The sequence below is a fragment of the Phyllostomus hastatus genome, unplaced genomic scaffold (genome assembly GCF_019186645.2).
Source record: "Phyllostomus hastatus isolate PE091 unplaced genomic scaffold, TTU_PhHast_1.1 phas_scaffold_760, whole genome shotgun sequence".
NCBI lineage: Eukaryota > Metazoa > Chordata > Mammalia > Chiroptera > Phyllostomidae > Phyllostomus > Phyllostomus hastatus.
Genome location: NW_025334040.1, coordinates 2,324,582 through 2,339,977, shown reverse-complemented (window position 1 = coordinate 2,339,977; position 15,396 = coordinate 2,324,582). Strand labels below are relative to the sequence as shown.

The following is a 15,396-nucleotide window of genomic DNA, read 5'->3' as shown; positions in this document are numbered from 1 at the left end:
TGCCCCACCACCATGAGCATGGCAGAACGGAACACAGCCCTCTCCTCCCCCCAGCTGAGACAGGAGCCCTGGGCCGTCCGATCCCTCAGCCAGAGCCCACTCGAGACCTCCCTCCCCTCTCCACAGGTCGGACCTGCAGCCACTGCCCAGAAAATGTCCACGGAGCCTGAGCAGTGGGAGGCAGGGGCAAGGCCCTCCCTCAGGTGCCTCCCTGTAGGGAAGGTGGAGCCGGTTCCAAACCCACACTTCCTTGCCCTGGGCCGGCTCCCGACAGCCCTCCCACTGGGGCACCCGGGAAGGCTCTTCAGAAACTCCTTGCCTGACCTGGGAGGGGTTGTGACCATTCTGAGCCCAATTCTGGCCTTGGCTCCTCCGTGAGACACTGTCAAGCGTGGGTGGGAAGCTGTGAGGACAGCCTGGCAAGGGCAGCAAGTCAGGCTGCTGCAACTGGGGGTTATTTGGCAATGCTGCCCAGGAGCCCACAAGGTGAAGTTCGTTCCCTCAGCTCAGGCCCCAGAGACCCTTCGGGCACTGGCTCTTCCCTTCTGGGCTGACTCAAGCAGCAGGTAATGACAACCCCAGTTGGTTTCCTGAGCACTTTGTTAGACACCTGACACCACTGAGTTCGCATAACTATCACGGAGCATCTCCACACCGCCCTGGGAAGCAGGCTCCAGAATTTCTACTGATTTACACAGGAGGAAGCAGGCTCAGAGTCTGGAAAGCACAGGGGCTGGGCTGCAGACTAAGGGCAGGGTCCCAGCGCAGAACCTCTGTGCCTACCCTCTGGCATCCTTGGACATACAGAGAACTGATCGTGACCAGGCCCTTCTCTGTAATACCCAGGCCTGTCTAGCCCGGAGCACAGGGCACTAGGTAGCCCTGTTCTAACCTCAAGTAGGCTCATGAACACAGAATCCAACTGGCTGCAAAACCCCAGCCGTTTAATAACCAATGCTTCCCCACCATCCCCCCATCGCAATGCCGGGGGGAACCATGGGTGTGCGGGGAACTGTGAAAGCCACGCTGCATGGGAGCAGCGGGTGAAGGGCTGGTGGGGCCCTGCTCCCCAAGTCGCTGACTTCTAGGAGACGCAGCTGGGCTGGGCACAGACATCTCTTCTCTGCCAGAGCTCCATCCGAGGGAGGCTGGGGCTGTCCACGGGCCCAGCCAGAGAGCAAGAGAGGAGGCCGGGGCCGGCAGGGGGAGGAGGGGAATGAAAACAGAAGAGACTCTGGGGCTCCGGCTGCCACCAAGCCCGGGTCCTCTTGCCTGCCTGTGCCAAGTCCAGCTGGCCAGAGCTGGCCTGGCCCGTCAAGAGGCTGCTGCCACTCACACGGGCCTTGCCTTCTTGGCCTTCTTCTCAGACCTCACGGCCTCATCGTGGGCCTTCCGCTTCTCTGCCAGTTTGTTGGCCTGTGAGGAGAAGGAGGGGAAATCAAGCTGGTGGAAGTGCACGGGGAAGGAGACTCCCTCTTCTTCTTCTCGAGGACATACCTTAGAAGCAGCGCTTCCCGAAAAGTTAAGACAACTACCACGGGGAAAAACAAATCTATCTGAACAACCTCAGGTGAGGAAACCAGCCCTCACTTTTGTCTTTAGAGCTATTATTTTATGGGCCCACAGCGAGTTAGGAGGATCTCTGGCTCCCAGGGCTGGAGGCAACTGCCCCCTTTATCCGCTCCCCTTGGGAAAGCTGGGTACCATTCAAGCCTTCACGAGGAGTGGCCGGGGAAGGGGTCAGGCTGAAACGGTCTTCCCCCAGGGCCATCTGGCAGCACCTATTACCAAACAGGTAGGCCTTTTGACCTGGCAATTACATTCCTAAGAACCCTACAGAGACTTTGGGAGGTAGGCAGGGACAGCTCAAGCATGTTTTCTAAAAATGACTATAAAATGGAAATGACTACAAAAGTAGAAAATAATATAATCCTATCAGCAAGCAACAGCTGCTGTGGTTAAATAGAAAACATGCCAAACAATCTATACAGGGCATGGCAAAAATAGGTTCATAGTTGTTTGTATGGAAAATAAGTAACAATACAAGAATACACTCTGGTTTGTGTACTCACAGTGGTAAACCTACATTTGCCCCACCCTGTATGTAGCTTGATGGTCCAAAAATAATGTCTGTTACTGCATGCACAAAAGAAACCTGGGGGGCTGTGACTACAGACCACCCCAAGGGCAGGCCTGCAAGCCACTTCTGAGCCCTCCATTACAGAGTTCAAGATGTACACAGAACTTTTATTTTTGTTTAAAACTCTCACAGGCCTCCCTGCTTTAGGCACTTAGGTTAAATGATCCTTCGTGAAAGCAGGCCGGTCTCCTGGGAAAGGCCTGTCCCCAGACCCGAGCAGATCCGGCAACGGCCCGGTGCAGGAGGGAGACTGAAGCCCTGAAGAGGGCCCAGGCGGGCAACCTCAGAAACAGGCTGGGCGCGAGCCCACAGTGTGCCCAGGGAAGAGCCCAGGGAAGAGCCTCAAAGGCAGCCATGTGGCCACAGCTGGCAGATGACAGGAACTCACCTCACGGATTTTGCGCCTCTTGCCAAACATGATCTTGTTGTACAGGTACTTTTCCCGCTTCTTCATCATCATGATGGCCAGGCGCTTGGCCTCACTCTCCTCCTCCTGGGCCAGCCGCTGCTTGTCCTCCAGCTTCACGGTGCCCGCCACCACCTTGGGCTTCTGGGAACACGGGGTAGGTGCCGTGGATGCGGGTCCCCACACCCACCCCTGCCAGTGCCCCGGCTCCCGCCCTTCCGGGCCAGGGCTGGCACCAAGACGGCCAGTGGGCCGCTGCCCAGCCACACCCCGGTGAGCTCCCCATACCTTCCCCTCCATCCTCCGCTCCTCCAGAGCTGTCAGCTGGGCCTCCTCCTCCTCTTCTGAACCAGCCTCCAAATCTTCCTCTTCATTTTCTCCCTCTTCACCACCATCACTGTCATTGTCTTCCTCCTCCTCCTCCTCTTCAGAGTCATTCAAATTTCCTATAAATAGCCAATGGCTTCTGAATGCCCTGGGAACCTGCTCCTTCCCTGGCCAGGCGAGAACTGGTGTCGGGCCCCACCCTTTTCAGCCCTGGGGACATTCCAAAGGTGCTGCAGGGCTGTCCCAACCGTGCCCCACTCTGGCACCTCTCCCCACAGTCCCAGATGCCTTCAGAGGAAATTCCAGGACCCCCTCCCCACTCCTGAGCTATCTGTGCCTCCTGCGTTAACCACCATTCTGCTCAGTTACTCTGGACATCCAGAGCTCCTGACTGGAGGACACAGACGCTCTCTTGTCCTAAACCTTAGCCCACGGTGAGTTTGCAGGGGTTTGTGCCTCTGCTGCCCGCCCTGCTCTCCGGAGCTTGCCACCTTTGAAGTCGGCAAGGGAAACAACCAGCCGAGGCCCAAGGGCAAAGACGAACACGGAGGGGCCTGCCCACCCTGGCCCGCCCCTCGCACTCACCAGGATGCTCTCCCCGTTGCAGGGCCAGCAGCTTCAGCTTCTCAGGGGGAACGTAATCTCCTTCTTTCTCCGACACGAAGGGTGAGAGGTGCGGGGGCAGCTGCACCCCAGGGAAGTAGTCTGCCACAGGGAGGAGGAGCCGGGCGTTCACCGAGTCAAACACCCACTGCGGCTGCACGTAGTACCTGCCACAGAGTGATGGCAGAGAGGGGTCACGGGGGCCGCCCGAGGCCCTGCTGCACTCGCAGAGGCCTTCAGACAGACCCCCGCACTCAGAACCCCCAACAGGCGAAGGAACGAGGGTCCTGGGGGCCTACCTGCCGATGACAGGCATCTGCTGCCCGGGCCGGTCAACAATCTGGTGGGTGACGCAGGAGTCTGAGACATCATAGGTGGCCCCGATGCACACCGACTTGTCCCAGGACACATCCCCTCCAAAGCTCCTGCAGGCACAAGGGGAGCCCATGGAAGTACTCAGGCATGAGGTGCCCACGCTGGGGTCTACTGGCCCCCAAGCTCACCCTCCCAGGACACAAGCGTCCCCTCCTCACCCTAGGATCCGCATGCTGCCCTAAGCTGGTGAGAAAGTGATGCCAGCTGCACCCTGACGGACCCTTCCTGTGTGGTTGGGGTGTGCCAGGCACTGACCAAGCACCGTTTTGCTGAACTTTCACGACACCCTAAGAAGTGGATGCCGACACCATCCCGAAGTCATTGGCGGGCGTCCACGGCTGCCCCGTGCAGAGCAGACCCAGCCCGGAGTGTGGCAGAGCCTGTGCTGCCGACCTCCCTACCTGATGATGAAAGCCAGGGCCTCACGGGGCACCTCGCGGCTCAGGAAGAACTTCAAGCCCTCGAAGAGCTTCTTATGCTTCTCCTGCGCCTCCAGCTCCTTCCTGCGGTCCTCCTCCTGTGCCGCCATCTCCTACAGAGAAAGGGCCCAGGCCTCGAGCTGTCAGGTCTGCCCACACCCCCAATGCAGGGCCGGGGTCAGCGGTGAACCGCCCCCCACCCCAGCTTCCTTCCAGATCCCTCAGTCCTAACACCCCCGCTCCCTCCACCTGCTCCTTGAGGAAGGCAGCACAGTCCTCACCCCGTCAGCAGGAAACTCGTCCACCTCAGGCTCCTCCTCTGCAGGCACCACCACGCGGGCCAGACTGGCGCCGAGGGCTGCCAGTTTCTATGGGAAAGAAGCAGGACTGCAGGGCTGCTGCTCGCAGCGGGGGCGGGGCTTAAACGAGGGGGTGGCCTAGGTGGGGCAGAGGTAGCGGTGACAGTTCTAGGACATCAGTGGGTCTGGGTTCTGAGGGAGGCCCTGAAACCGCGTATGTAGCCGTGACCAACCCCGGGACACGGACCGCCACTCTGGGGGACACAGGGCCGATGCTCTGGAAGCCTCTCTCACCTCCATAGAACTCTCAGAGTCCAACGCATAGGTGTCCTCATGGGCTGTCACCTCTGTGCGGGCCTGACCCTCGAGCTACGAGGCAGGGGGAGGTCAGAGGAAGAGGCTGCCCACAGCCCCTGCCTCCACATGGGGGAAGAAGGAGGCACCGGGCTGGGCCTCACCTTGGGTGGGTAGTGCAGGTTGAGTGACTGGTAGAGGCGGAAGTTGACGAAGCCCAGCAGGGTGGTGTAGAACTCAGTGAAGGTGGCCATGACCCTGTAGTCCACGTCTGTTGGGTGCTGGGGGACACAGGAGGCATGTCAGCAGGGTAGGTACAGAAATGACGACAACCCACGCAAGGTGAAAAGCTCCTCCAGGGCAGCCCTGCCTTGAGATTCTGCCCCTCAGGAAAGGACTACATGGCGTGTCCCCACCCAGGAGCATTCTGGGCACCACGGAGGCTCTGGACATGGGTCCCAAGGGTTAGGGGCGTCCTGGGGGCTGGTGCCAGATACCCAAACCACGTAGGGGATCCAGAAAGGAGCAAAGGGAAGTCTCTGTCACGCCGCTCCCAGGCCTGGCAGGCAGCCCCACCCCCTCTCAGGCTCTTGTCCTCGCAGAGGCCGCCTTCCCTGACCAGTCTGGTCAGAGCTCATGCTTCCCGTTCGTTACCCACCCCACCATCTTCGTGTAACGTCTTCTCTGGGACTAGCCCACCAGGGCCAGGGGGCAGTATTCCCAGAGCCGAGCAGCACCCTAAGCTCTGGCAGGAGCCTTGGGACAGACATTCAGAACTGCGTGACCTGGCCTCAGACCCATCTAGAAACAGGGGACAGGTTAGGGTAGCCTGGGACGGGCTACGGGGACACGGGACAGGTTAGGGTAGCCGCCAGACTCAGCCCCAGGGAGCTCTGGGGAAATGGCGGGCAGAAAAGGGTCCCCCTTAGCCCTTAAGGAGACGATAAAGCAAATCAAGGCAAGGGTCTGAGAGCCAAATCTGAGAGCACCTCAACTCAAGCAGCACTGTCCCCCACAACCAGCAAGGCTGGCCCAGCCTTGCTGACCTCAGGACCTGGACAGGAGCATGTGCCCAGCAATGTCAAAATCAGTAACGATCACACCCCTCTTGTGCTGGGCGTGCCTGTGACTCTCCATCCTGCCAGCAGGCAGTGACCTGGCTATGGGGGCAGAGGGGCCAAGAGGTACCCCACTTGTGCCCACACTGACACCTCTGTCCTTCTGAAAGCATCCACAGGACCCCCGATGGGCCTGGTGTGCACCTGGGCCCCTACTCCATTTCCTACAGCACAGTGTTGAGTGGGGTTTTCCCCCCACCTGCGTGGGTCCTACTTTGAGGGGCCCAGCACTGCCACTAAGGGGGAGGGGACACATCAGGGCCTCACCTACAACCCAGTACTGGTCCTCCATCCTCCTGCTGAGAGGAAGTAGCGGCAGTGAGCTGGCCAGGGAGGAAGGAGAAAGAGGCGGCGGTTCCCCTCCCCGGGGCCAGCTGTGTGGAGGCTGGCCTCCACAGGGCCCTATTCACTCCCGGGGGACACACAAAGCCCAGTCTGAGCAGCACGGGGGTGGGACATCAGAGAGGAGGAAGGAGCAGGAGAGCCACAGAGGAAGGAGGAAAGGGAGGGGGGAGAGGCAGGAAGGAAGGAGGGGGAGAAGAGGGACAGAACAGGGAAGAGGAAAGACCCACAGGCTCTGGCACACGAGCCTGCCCCAAGGAGTGGGAACAGGGGCTGCTGAGGGCCAAGCCCGCCTCCCGCCCACACACGGGCTGCAGCCTGCACCAGCCATCACCCCTGCTCCACACTCAGAGTGGTTCTGGCCCTGGAACCCCCACCAGCCCGGGGTAGAGGAGAGGAGCCCAGAGCCTGGCTTTGCCCTGGAGCACCCGAAAGCCTGGCAGCAGACTGACTGTCCAGTCAGGCTGGTGCGTCTGCTCTCCACGGAAGGCTCCAGTGCACAAGCAGGAAACTGGGCCGAACACAGGCCCACAGAATGACGAGTCAGGTACTGAGCCTGGCTGGGACCCTGCGGGGGACTAGAGGCTAATGATGCCCCTGTAAGGGGCAAAACCAGGATTTCTCTCCATGGACCCCTGCCAAAAACTTCAGTCTAAAAGAAGATAAATAAGAAGCAGTGCCACACACTGAACTCTTCCCTTGTGTTCACCCTCCCCAATGTCCCCAGCCCCTGAGCCCTGTGTGGGGGGCGGGAGTAGAGGAAGCTGAGGAGTTCAGCAAAGCAGCTTGACCAAGGTCTGGCAGCTGCCAGCAACAGAGCAGGATGAGGACCCCAGTGGGTCGGAGAGTAGGGCTGGGCTTGGCCACAGTCCAGACCCCAGCAGTCACTCAATATTCCTTGGGCTCCCCAGAGGGCACCTTGAAATCCTCACAACAGTGCTTAGAAGGGGAAAGCACATCACAAACAGAGAGGCACGGAGAGGCGAAGGAACACGTTCAAGAACCACCAACTGGGGGATGCTGGAGCTGAGCTGGCTCGAGTTCTTCTTACGACGCCGTCCCCACACCCCAAGCCAACATTCAGGAACCTGGCGCACACTGGGCTTTGCAGGACAGCAAAGCCCCCTCTTTGCTCATTTGCCCTCATCTGTCTGGGGGCCAGAGGAAGCATGGCCCATCACAAGCCCCTCCCTCCCCATGGGCACACTCACGTCGTGGGAGAAGGCATAGGGCGTGATCCACACAATGGGCTGCCCCAACACATCGGCCTGGTAGTATATGCCTTTGATGGACAGGAAGACCTGGGGGGAGGGGAGGAGAGCATGGTAAAAACCAAGGGGACAGTGAGGGAGAGAGCAGGTGGGGCCCTGCCAGGTTGCCCCAAGCTCACCTTGCGCAGGGCCCGAGCGGCGATGACGTAGTGCATGAACTCCACAGTGAGCCTGCGGCACAGCTGAATGGTCTGCACGTGGCACTTGCCGGTCCGGGGGAAAGTGGAGAAGAGAAAGCACATGGAGAGGGCGTCATCCAGGTCCCGAAGGGCATCGATGAATGTGGGGTACCTGCGTGGCCGGAAGGTCAGTACTTATGGGTTCAGCGGTGGGCCACCCTGGAGGCCCCATCCCCAAGCCAGGCCTTGCACTGCCACCTCCTGACCATAAAGCCAGGCAGTGCCAGCTTCCCCACAGCCTTGGGAGGAACCACGGAACCAGAACATGCCCACTTAGCTCCGAGAATCTAAGAAACCCCGACGGAGTCCCCAAGACACCCACTGCAAACTAAGGACGCGGCCTCAACCCACTTCTACACGTTGTGGTCAGAGAGGGCAGACTGACTCAGTGGCTCGCTCTCTCTCTCAAGGGGGAACCTTCAGATCACGGGAAATCTGTCTGGAGGGTCAAGACAGAGAGCAGAAAAATGTGGCGCTGCCCTGGTGGACCAGCGTGGAGGATGGGGGCATGCCTGTCCTCAGCAGCACTCATGGCCACTGGTCACCAGAGTGGGTTGTCCGGTTCCTCATCACCTAGACCTCCGTCTGGTTACAGAACCAGTTAGAACCAGACAGTGAGAATGCTGGAACTCGGTCCTGGCCAGGAAGGGCCAGAGCAATAACGTACTTCCAGAAATCCTGTGGTAAATCAGGAAGCCGATGGGAACAAGCCTTCCTGGCAGGACCCACTACTGGGTGGCTGCCCCGCTGAGGGAGGGAGGTGCGGGTCACGGGGAGGACACTGGAGTACAAGCACTGATACCCGAATCCCTGTCCCGGCTGTGACCCAGGGTGGCTCACTTTGTTTTGCTCCATCCCAGCAGTTTCATTTGGAAAACGACAATATTGGAGCTCGCTGTTGGCTTAAAACTGGGCTCTTGCAGCTTCCTGGAAACATCTGGGGACCAGTGGACGGACAAGGCTTCAAGTCTCCCTCTCTCAGCCAGAGCAGCCATCAAAGCCTCTGGCGTCCACACTGCCTTCCAGGAAGCTTCCTTCTGCAGAAAGCGTTCTGTTGCTTCAAAAGGGGGACTCTGAAAGCCACGGGGCCAGAGATGGCCAAGTCCTTCCAGCCCCGGATGGCATCACTCACTGCAAATGAGTCAGGAGGAGCCTGCCAGGTCTTCAAACCCAGACCAAGATGGAAAAAAGGCTGCAGGAACTTCAAGTAAGACAGCAGGAGGAGAGCATCTGTTTTCCAGGTGCACAGGCCAGAACCTCGGTGGGCCCCCTCTGGTACCTCAGTTTCCTCACTCTCCCCCTCCCAGCACCCACACTGATCCAGGCCCTTTGCAGAAACAGCACCATTTCTGAGCCACCTGCTTTTCTTTCTTAATCGATGGCTAAGAAGATGGGGGGAGGGGAAGGGGTGACATGGAATGGGAACACCACGGCCACACTGGCTCCGTGCATGTGCAAGAATCCAGACACTTGCTTTTTCTTGTGCATTTTTCACTTGTTCCACACAACAGCTGTGTCACAGTCGGGACAGGAGCTATGGTCATCTCTGTTACAGGGGAGGGCTTGCTCAGAGCAGAAACTGTTCTCGGGCCACCCAACTCCCGGGCTGTGGGGCTGGGGTGAGAACACCAGCTGTCGAGTTCCTAGGCCAAGGCTCCTCCCGCACTAGCCCATGGCTGGGCTGACTCGGTGAAGCCAAGTCTACCCAGCCCAAAGCTAAGTGATCCCACACCATCAGCCCCCGAGAGAGGATGGACGTTCATCTAGCCCAGGGTTTCTGAATCTAAGCACTTTAATGTCTTGGGCCAGGCTGTTAGGTGTTGTGGGGACTGCCCTATGCACTGTAGTATGTTCAGCAGTATCCCTGGCCTTTACCCACTAAAAACTAGGAGACCCTCCCAACCAAGTCATTCTTACCCTTGGTTAAGAACCACTGATTCAGACAATGAATGAGTGGGACTGCTGAGAAGGCTGGGCAAGGGATAGTTAAGGTCAGGTATCCAGCCATATCCTCCAGGTCTGACCATGTATCTGCTATGCATTCCCCAGGACTCTGGCACTCTCTTACCCCCAGGGCCTTTGCACTTGTTGTTGCCTCTGCTTGGACTGTGCTGCCCCTCAGCGAGGCCTCCTCTGACAAGCCTGTGACTACAAGTGTCCCCCAGTTCTCTGCCCATAGCTGGCATCCCTGGTGGCACTCACTATGACTTGCAATCATTATAGAAATTTGGCAGTTTGGTTTTTGGTCTGCTTCTCCACCAGGATGCCAGCAGCTTGGGCAGGGTCTTGGTCTGGTTCCCGACCGTATCCCCAGTGCTCAGACTGAGCCCCCAACTCACCGCTCCTTGACAATGTGGTCTAGCTTGTAGTAGGGCTTGTTGTCCTTCAGACGCTCCACAGTGTTCCACTCACTCTTCCCATAGGCCTTCCGGAGCTTGCGGACGAACACCTAGAAGAGAGGAGGAGAGAGCTGACGCTGGGGCCGAGGGCTCCTGGAGACCCGTCTTCTGCGTAGGAGGGCTATGTGGGGAAGGAAGATTCTCAAGGCCTCCTGAAGCTGTCTGATTGTGCCGTCTCCTCCCTCAGCCCAGGATTTGCAAAACAGCTAACTCTAGGGAATGTCAAAACTGACCCCCTCTCCCAAGCCCTGACCGGTGTGGCTCAGCTGGTTGAGCATTGTCCCGCCAAGCGAAAGTTGCCAGTTCGATTCCCCATAATGACGTTTCAGTTGACAGACTGCATACAGGACAGTGGCCCCATAAATTATGATGGAGCTGAAAAATTCCTATCACTACTGATATCACAGCCACCGTAATGCCACAGCACAATGCATTACTCGTGTGTTTGTGGTGATGCTGGTCTAAAATCTACTGCATTGCCAGTCCTGTAAAAGTACAGCACACTGTGTAAAGTATGCATTGCTTGATAATGATAATAAATGACTGTGTTACTTGTTTATGTGTTTATTATACTATGCTTTTTGTTTTAGAGTGTACTTTCTCTACCTATAAAAAAAGCTTGCAGTAAAACCCTATGCCACGTTATGCTGGCAGCTGCCTCATACATCTCAAGTTTACTGTGTCTGCCTATTGCATCATTTTCTCTTGTGCTTCATTTAATATCATGTTTCTTTGCATAGCAATATGCTGTACAGATTTGTGGCCTAGGAGCAACAGGCTATTCCATATAGCCTAGAACTACATAACAATGGGACTAAGTCCAGAGAAATTCATCATTCGTGATCATGACTGTAGTTTTAAAACCCAGAAGCAAAACAGGGCCAGCCACCCACTTCAGTGGACTTGGTTGGACGAGAGGGCCATCAGCTAGCAGTGGCCGCTAGGTGGCACCCCACCCCTCCACAGAGGGCCTCAGCCAGGCCCTGCAGTTCTGCAAAGGATTTCGCAACTGTGGTCTACTCCCAATTACATGCATTTGGTATAAACAGGTTTTTCCTTTACCTGTGGTATTGAAGCATTTAATGGTTTATGTCTGTGGAATGAAAAGCTTGGTCTCTTCCAAGCAATTCCAGAAAGCATCACCTGAGAGCCCCTGAAACAGCACCATCTTTGTCTTGGAAGCAATACATTTACTGTTTTACAAAAGAACCAGGGGAAAAGTACTACAGGTAAAGCATTAATCATTTGCCAGGTCCTGCGCACGTGATCTCCACCTATGACCTCAGTCAATCCTCGAGACACTCCTTTCAGGTAAAATTATGTCACCCTCTCACAGGCTTGCTTGAAGAGGCTACACAGACTGCCCACAGTAACAGTGAGTGGGCCACGGAGCCATGATGGGCCCACCCAAACAGACCCGAGCCCCGGGCCTCACCTTGTATTCCCGGAACTTGTTGACGATGGGTTCATGGAGGAGGAACCTGATGTCTTTGATAAGGTAAAAAGTCCGGGGTGCCGTGGAGCCCTTGTTAACCTTCTTCTTGTGTTTGGGCTCATGGGGATAAATGCCCTTCAGGATGCAGAGGCGCCTGGAAGACAATGCCCATTCCTTCTGTCAGTGAACGTGCTGAGCACTGGCCAGGCTGGGCCTGGAAAACTGCACTGAACAGGGAACATGGGGGCCTGCCCTTGGAGAACTCACGTCCTAGTGAGGAGCCCCATAATCACAAGTTGCCCCAAAATCACATACTGGAGACTGTCACGAGCACCAGAGAGGAAATAATCAGGGTGTTAAAGGGGCCAGATGTCAGGTACCCTTTTTAGCAAGATAAGTCAAGAAAGGCCTTGCCAAGAAACCAACATTTCAGCCATGTAAAAGTGGGAAGAGCATCCTGAAAAAGACGAAGGCTGTAAGGGTGGAAAGTGCAGGGCACAGCCGAAGCACGAAGAGTGGGCCAGGCGGCAGGGCCCACCTGCTGTGCAGGAGTCTGGGTTTTACTCTATAAGGAGTGGAGAACCCCTAGCTGTAGGGTCAGGAGTCTCTTCTGCCAGAGGGAGGGGACGGGTGACAAAGACCCAGAGAGAGCAGCAGTGTGCTGCACCAGTGGGCTCATTTTGATGACCCAGGGCGGTGTAACCCAGGGCTCCTCCAGCTTTCCCCCAGACCACACCTAGCAAAGAACAGCTTACTAAAGCACAGCCACTCGACAGAGAGGAGGAATAAAAGAATTCCAGAAGGAGTTTGTGGCAGCGAAGCAAAGACAGAGATGCATTTGAGTCTTCCTGGTGTGGCTCACTGCCCAAGCACACCCAAGGCCCCCTAACCTACTCCTTTCCAACGCACCTGAAGTCGGGCAGGCTCAACTGCAGTTTCTTCCGGGCTTTGTTTCGGGTGATGTAGTTGGTGGCAGAGCCTCGTTCATACTTGGGGAGAAAAAAACAATTATCCATTAGCAGTGACTGAAATGACTGACATCAACCTCTGGGCATGTCTCCTGCCAGAGGCAAGTATCACTGCTAAGTGGCTGAGAGGCTCCCGGGATAGGAAACACTGTAGGGAGGGGGCCCACCCACCTGCATGAGTTCTCCTGCACTGTCCTGGCAGTAACCAACATAACGGACACAAGTATCTGCACAGCGCTGGGGACTGTGAGGTTGCTACGCATCAGGTGCCGGGCCAAGCATTAATAACAGCTCTAAGTACCGGCCATTATAATTAGCAATTTCCACATATTATTTCATTTAATCCTCACAACACTGTGAGATGGGTGCCATCAAAACTGCCATTTCACAAGGGAGGAGATGTCTCAGTAAAATAACCCGCCCAGATCACATAGCTTTTTAAGATCTGGGGCTGGGAGCCAAACCTAGGTCTGAGTCCAGAACCCGAATGCCTAACCCCCGAAGCCAGTGTTCTCAACTTTTTTTCATTATGATCACTGCCTACCAGCAGAAGTCTTTTTAGACCTTTTCCCTCTTAATTGCTCCCTCTTACAGCCCATGACATGTTGACACCACAGGAATACTGAAGAACTATTTATGTAATGTGGTCCTTTAGAGGGCCACAAACCACTGCAATATCTAATGCTCCCCCAAAAAACTTTTGTTCCCTTGGGGAGAATACAAGAGCTCTAAGTGGCAAAGCCTCCCCCTTCCCCATTCATTCATTCAACTGATGATAACAGGACCTCTACTATGCTCCAATCATGAAGCTACATGCTATGAGGGCAATGGAAACAGAAGGCCTAGTCTCTACCTACTCCCAAGAAGCACACTGCCTTGAACAACCATATGGATGTCTATGCTGCCAAGATGCTGCCTCACATTCACCTCTCTGTCTCCTTGATAAAGAGCAGCAGTGCACTGTACCAAGCAGCATGCAATGCTAACCAAGTATATCCTTTCTAAACCTGATCTCCCTCTGGAGTCAGACAGCAGGGGCCTCAATGGTCAGGTGTACCTCTAAAGAAATAAACCTGCAGCCTCCTGAGGGGTATGTTTATGAATCACACAGTCACAACACACTCCCTTCATTCATTCTTTCCTTCAGATATTTGTAGTCTATCAAGCCCATGCCAAGCCCTGGGGATACAAAGATGAGTTTCAGATTGTCTCAAAAAGTTGTCTTCATTAAAAGTGTTTTCCATTGCCCAGTTCTCAACAGGGGTGATTTTACTCCTGTGTGTGTGGGCAGGTGTGTGGGTTGGGGTTGTTGGGTGCTAATGGCATCTAGTGAGTTAAAAGGTCAGGGATGCAGCTAAACATCCCATAGGGCACTTTCCACAACAAAGCCTCATCTAGTTTAAAGGGCTGTGAAACCCAGCTTTAAAAATTGACATGATTAGCCCTGGCTGGCGTAGCTCAGTGGATTGAGCTCGGGCTGTGAACCAAAGCATCGCAGATTCGATTCCCAGTCAGGGCACATGCCTGGGTTGCAGGCCACGGCCCCCAGCAACCACACACTGATGTTTCTCTCTCTCTCTCTTTCTCCCTCCCTTCCCTCTCTAAAAATAAATAAATAAAAATCTTTAAAAAAAAAACCCTGCCATGATTTGTACATACCTGCATCTGTGTTACAAAGGAAAACTTTCCATTTTCTATCTTTGCAGTTCCAAACACTAGTGCTTAGTGGGTGCTTAACAGTGTGTTGGATTAAACACAAATCGGCAAAAGAAACTTTCAAGCTAAAGGAAACACTTCGGGCAACTACATCTTCCTCACCCTCATCCCTTCCCCAATCTTTTCATGACAACCACCTGATTCTCCACACAGCACCAAGAACTCCTTGAAAAATCCATCAGGTCATTCCCCGTTTAGCTGATCCTACTGCGTTTAGAATAAAATCCAAGCTCCTACCCGTGGCTGACAGGCCTTCCAAGATCCGGTCCCTATCCAATCTCAACAAACGTCATTCTTTCCTTGGTTTACTATACCCCAGCAATCATGATGTCCTTCCTATTCCTTGCCAACAGCAAGCCTGTCCCATCTAAGGGCCTTGGTACTTAGTTTCTCTGCCACGCTTGTTCAATAAGCATTCCTGTGTCCCAGAGCCTATCTGAGGTCCTCTGGCCTTTAGATCATTTAACAATCTTTTGAGTTCTATCCGGTTATTTTAGTGTTCATCTTCCCCACCAGAAGATGAGCTCGGGGAAATCAGGTACCACATTTGATTGTTCAGGTCTCCATCCCCAATGTCCATGGCAGGGCCTGGTTCCAGAGAAAAGGGGATGACAAGTTTTTGCGAGGTTGAATTCGACGTAACGGAAAACTTCGCGTAGTGTTTATCACCCTTTACTTAGTAAACAGCTGTCCTTTGGCTAGGCTCCTTTTGGGGTAAAGTTATACTTGGTTATCAACTCTCTTACATCCCTACTCCCGGGTTCTTTCCCGGGTTTCACCGGGTAGGTACTGCGTTCCTTGCCCATCCTCAGATCGGACCCCTTCTCCCAGCTGTCTGCCGTCGCGTTGACCCCAATCGTTTCGGTAACCACAAGAGACCAAGACCGGGGAAAGGCGCAGTCCCCAAACTTCGTGGCACCCGTTTCCCACCTCCCAAGGCCCCCTCGCCAACCCGCCCCAGGATCTCTCTCCGACTCACCTTCTTCTTCTCCAGGCCTCCCATAGCTCCGAGCTGAAGAAGCTATTAAGTGCCGCGCGGACTGACAGCGCCACTTCCTCCTGCACGTGCCCTGCGTAAGGCCCGGAGGCCCCAACGCCGCTGGTC

At 55.4% G+C, this 15,396-nt stretch overlaps 1 protein-coding gene across 1 annotated transcript; it reads right to left on the bottom strand.

The window, feature by feature from the left end:
• Positions 1-917: 917 nt before the first annotated feature.
• On the bottom strand, positions 918-15,396 carry PES1 (pescadillo ribosomal biogenesis factor 1). Its single transcript, XM_045826814.1, has 15 exons — positions 15,271-15,396; positions 12,517-12,596; positions 11,608-11,761; positions 10,113-10,222; positions 7,714-7,885; positions 7,535-7,624; positions 5,028-5,144; positions 4,864-4,938; positions 4,552-4,638; positions 4,253-4,383; positions 3,776-3,901; positions 3,459-3,643; positions 2,835-2,992; positions 2,529-2,690; positions 918-1,416 (listed from the first exon to the last, which is right to left on the bottom strand). Exons 1-15 carry the CDS (start codon positions 15,292-15,294, stop codon positions 1,333-1,335), a joined length of 1,755 nt encoding a protein of 584 aa, XP_045682770.1. The 5' UTR covers positions 15,295-15,396; the 3' UTR covers positions 918-1,332.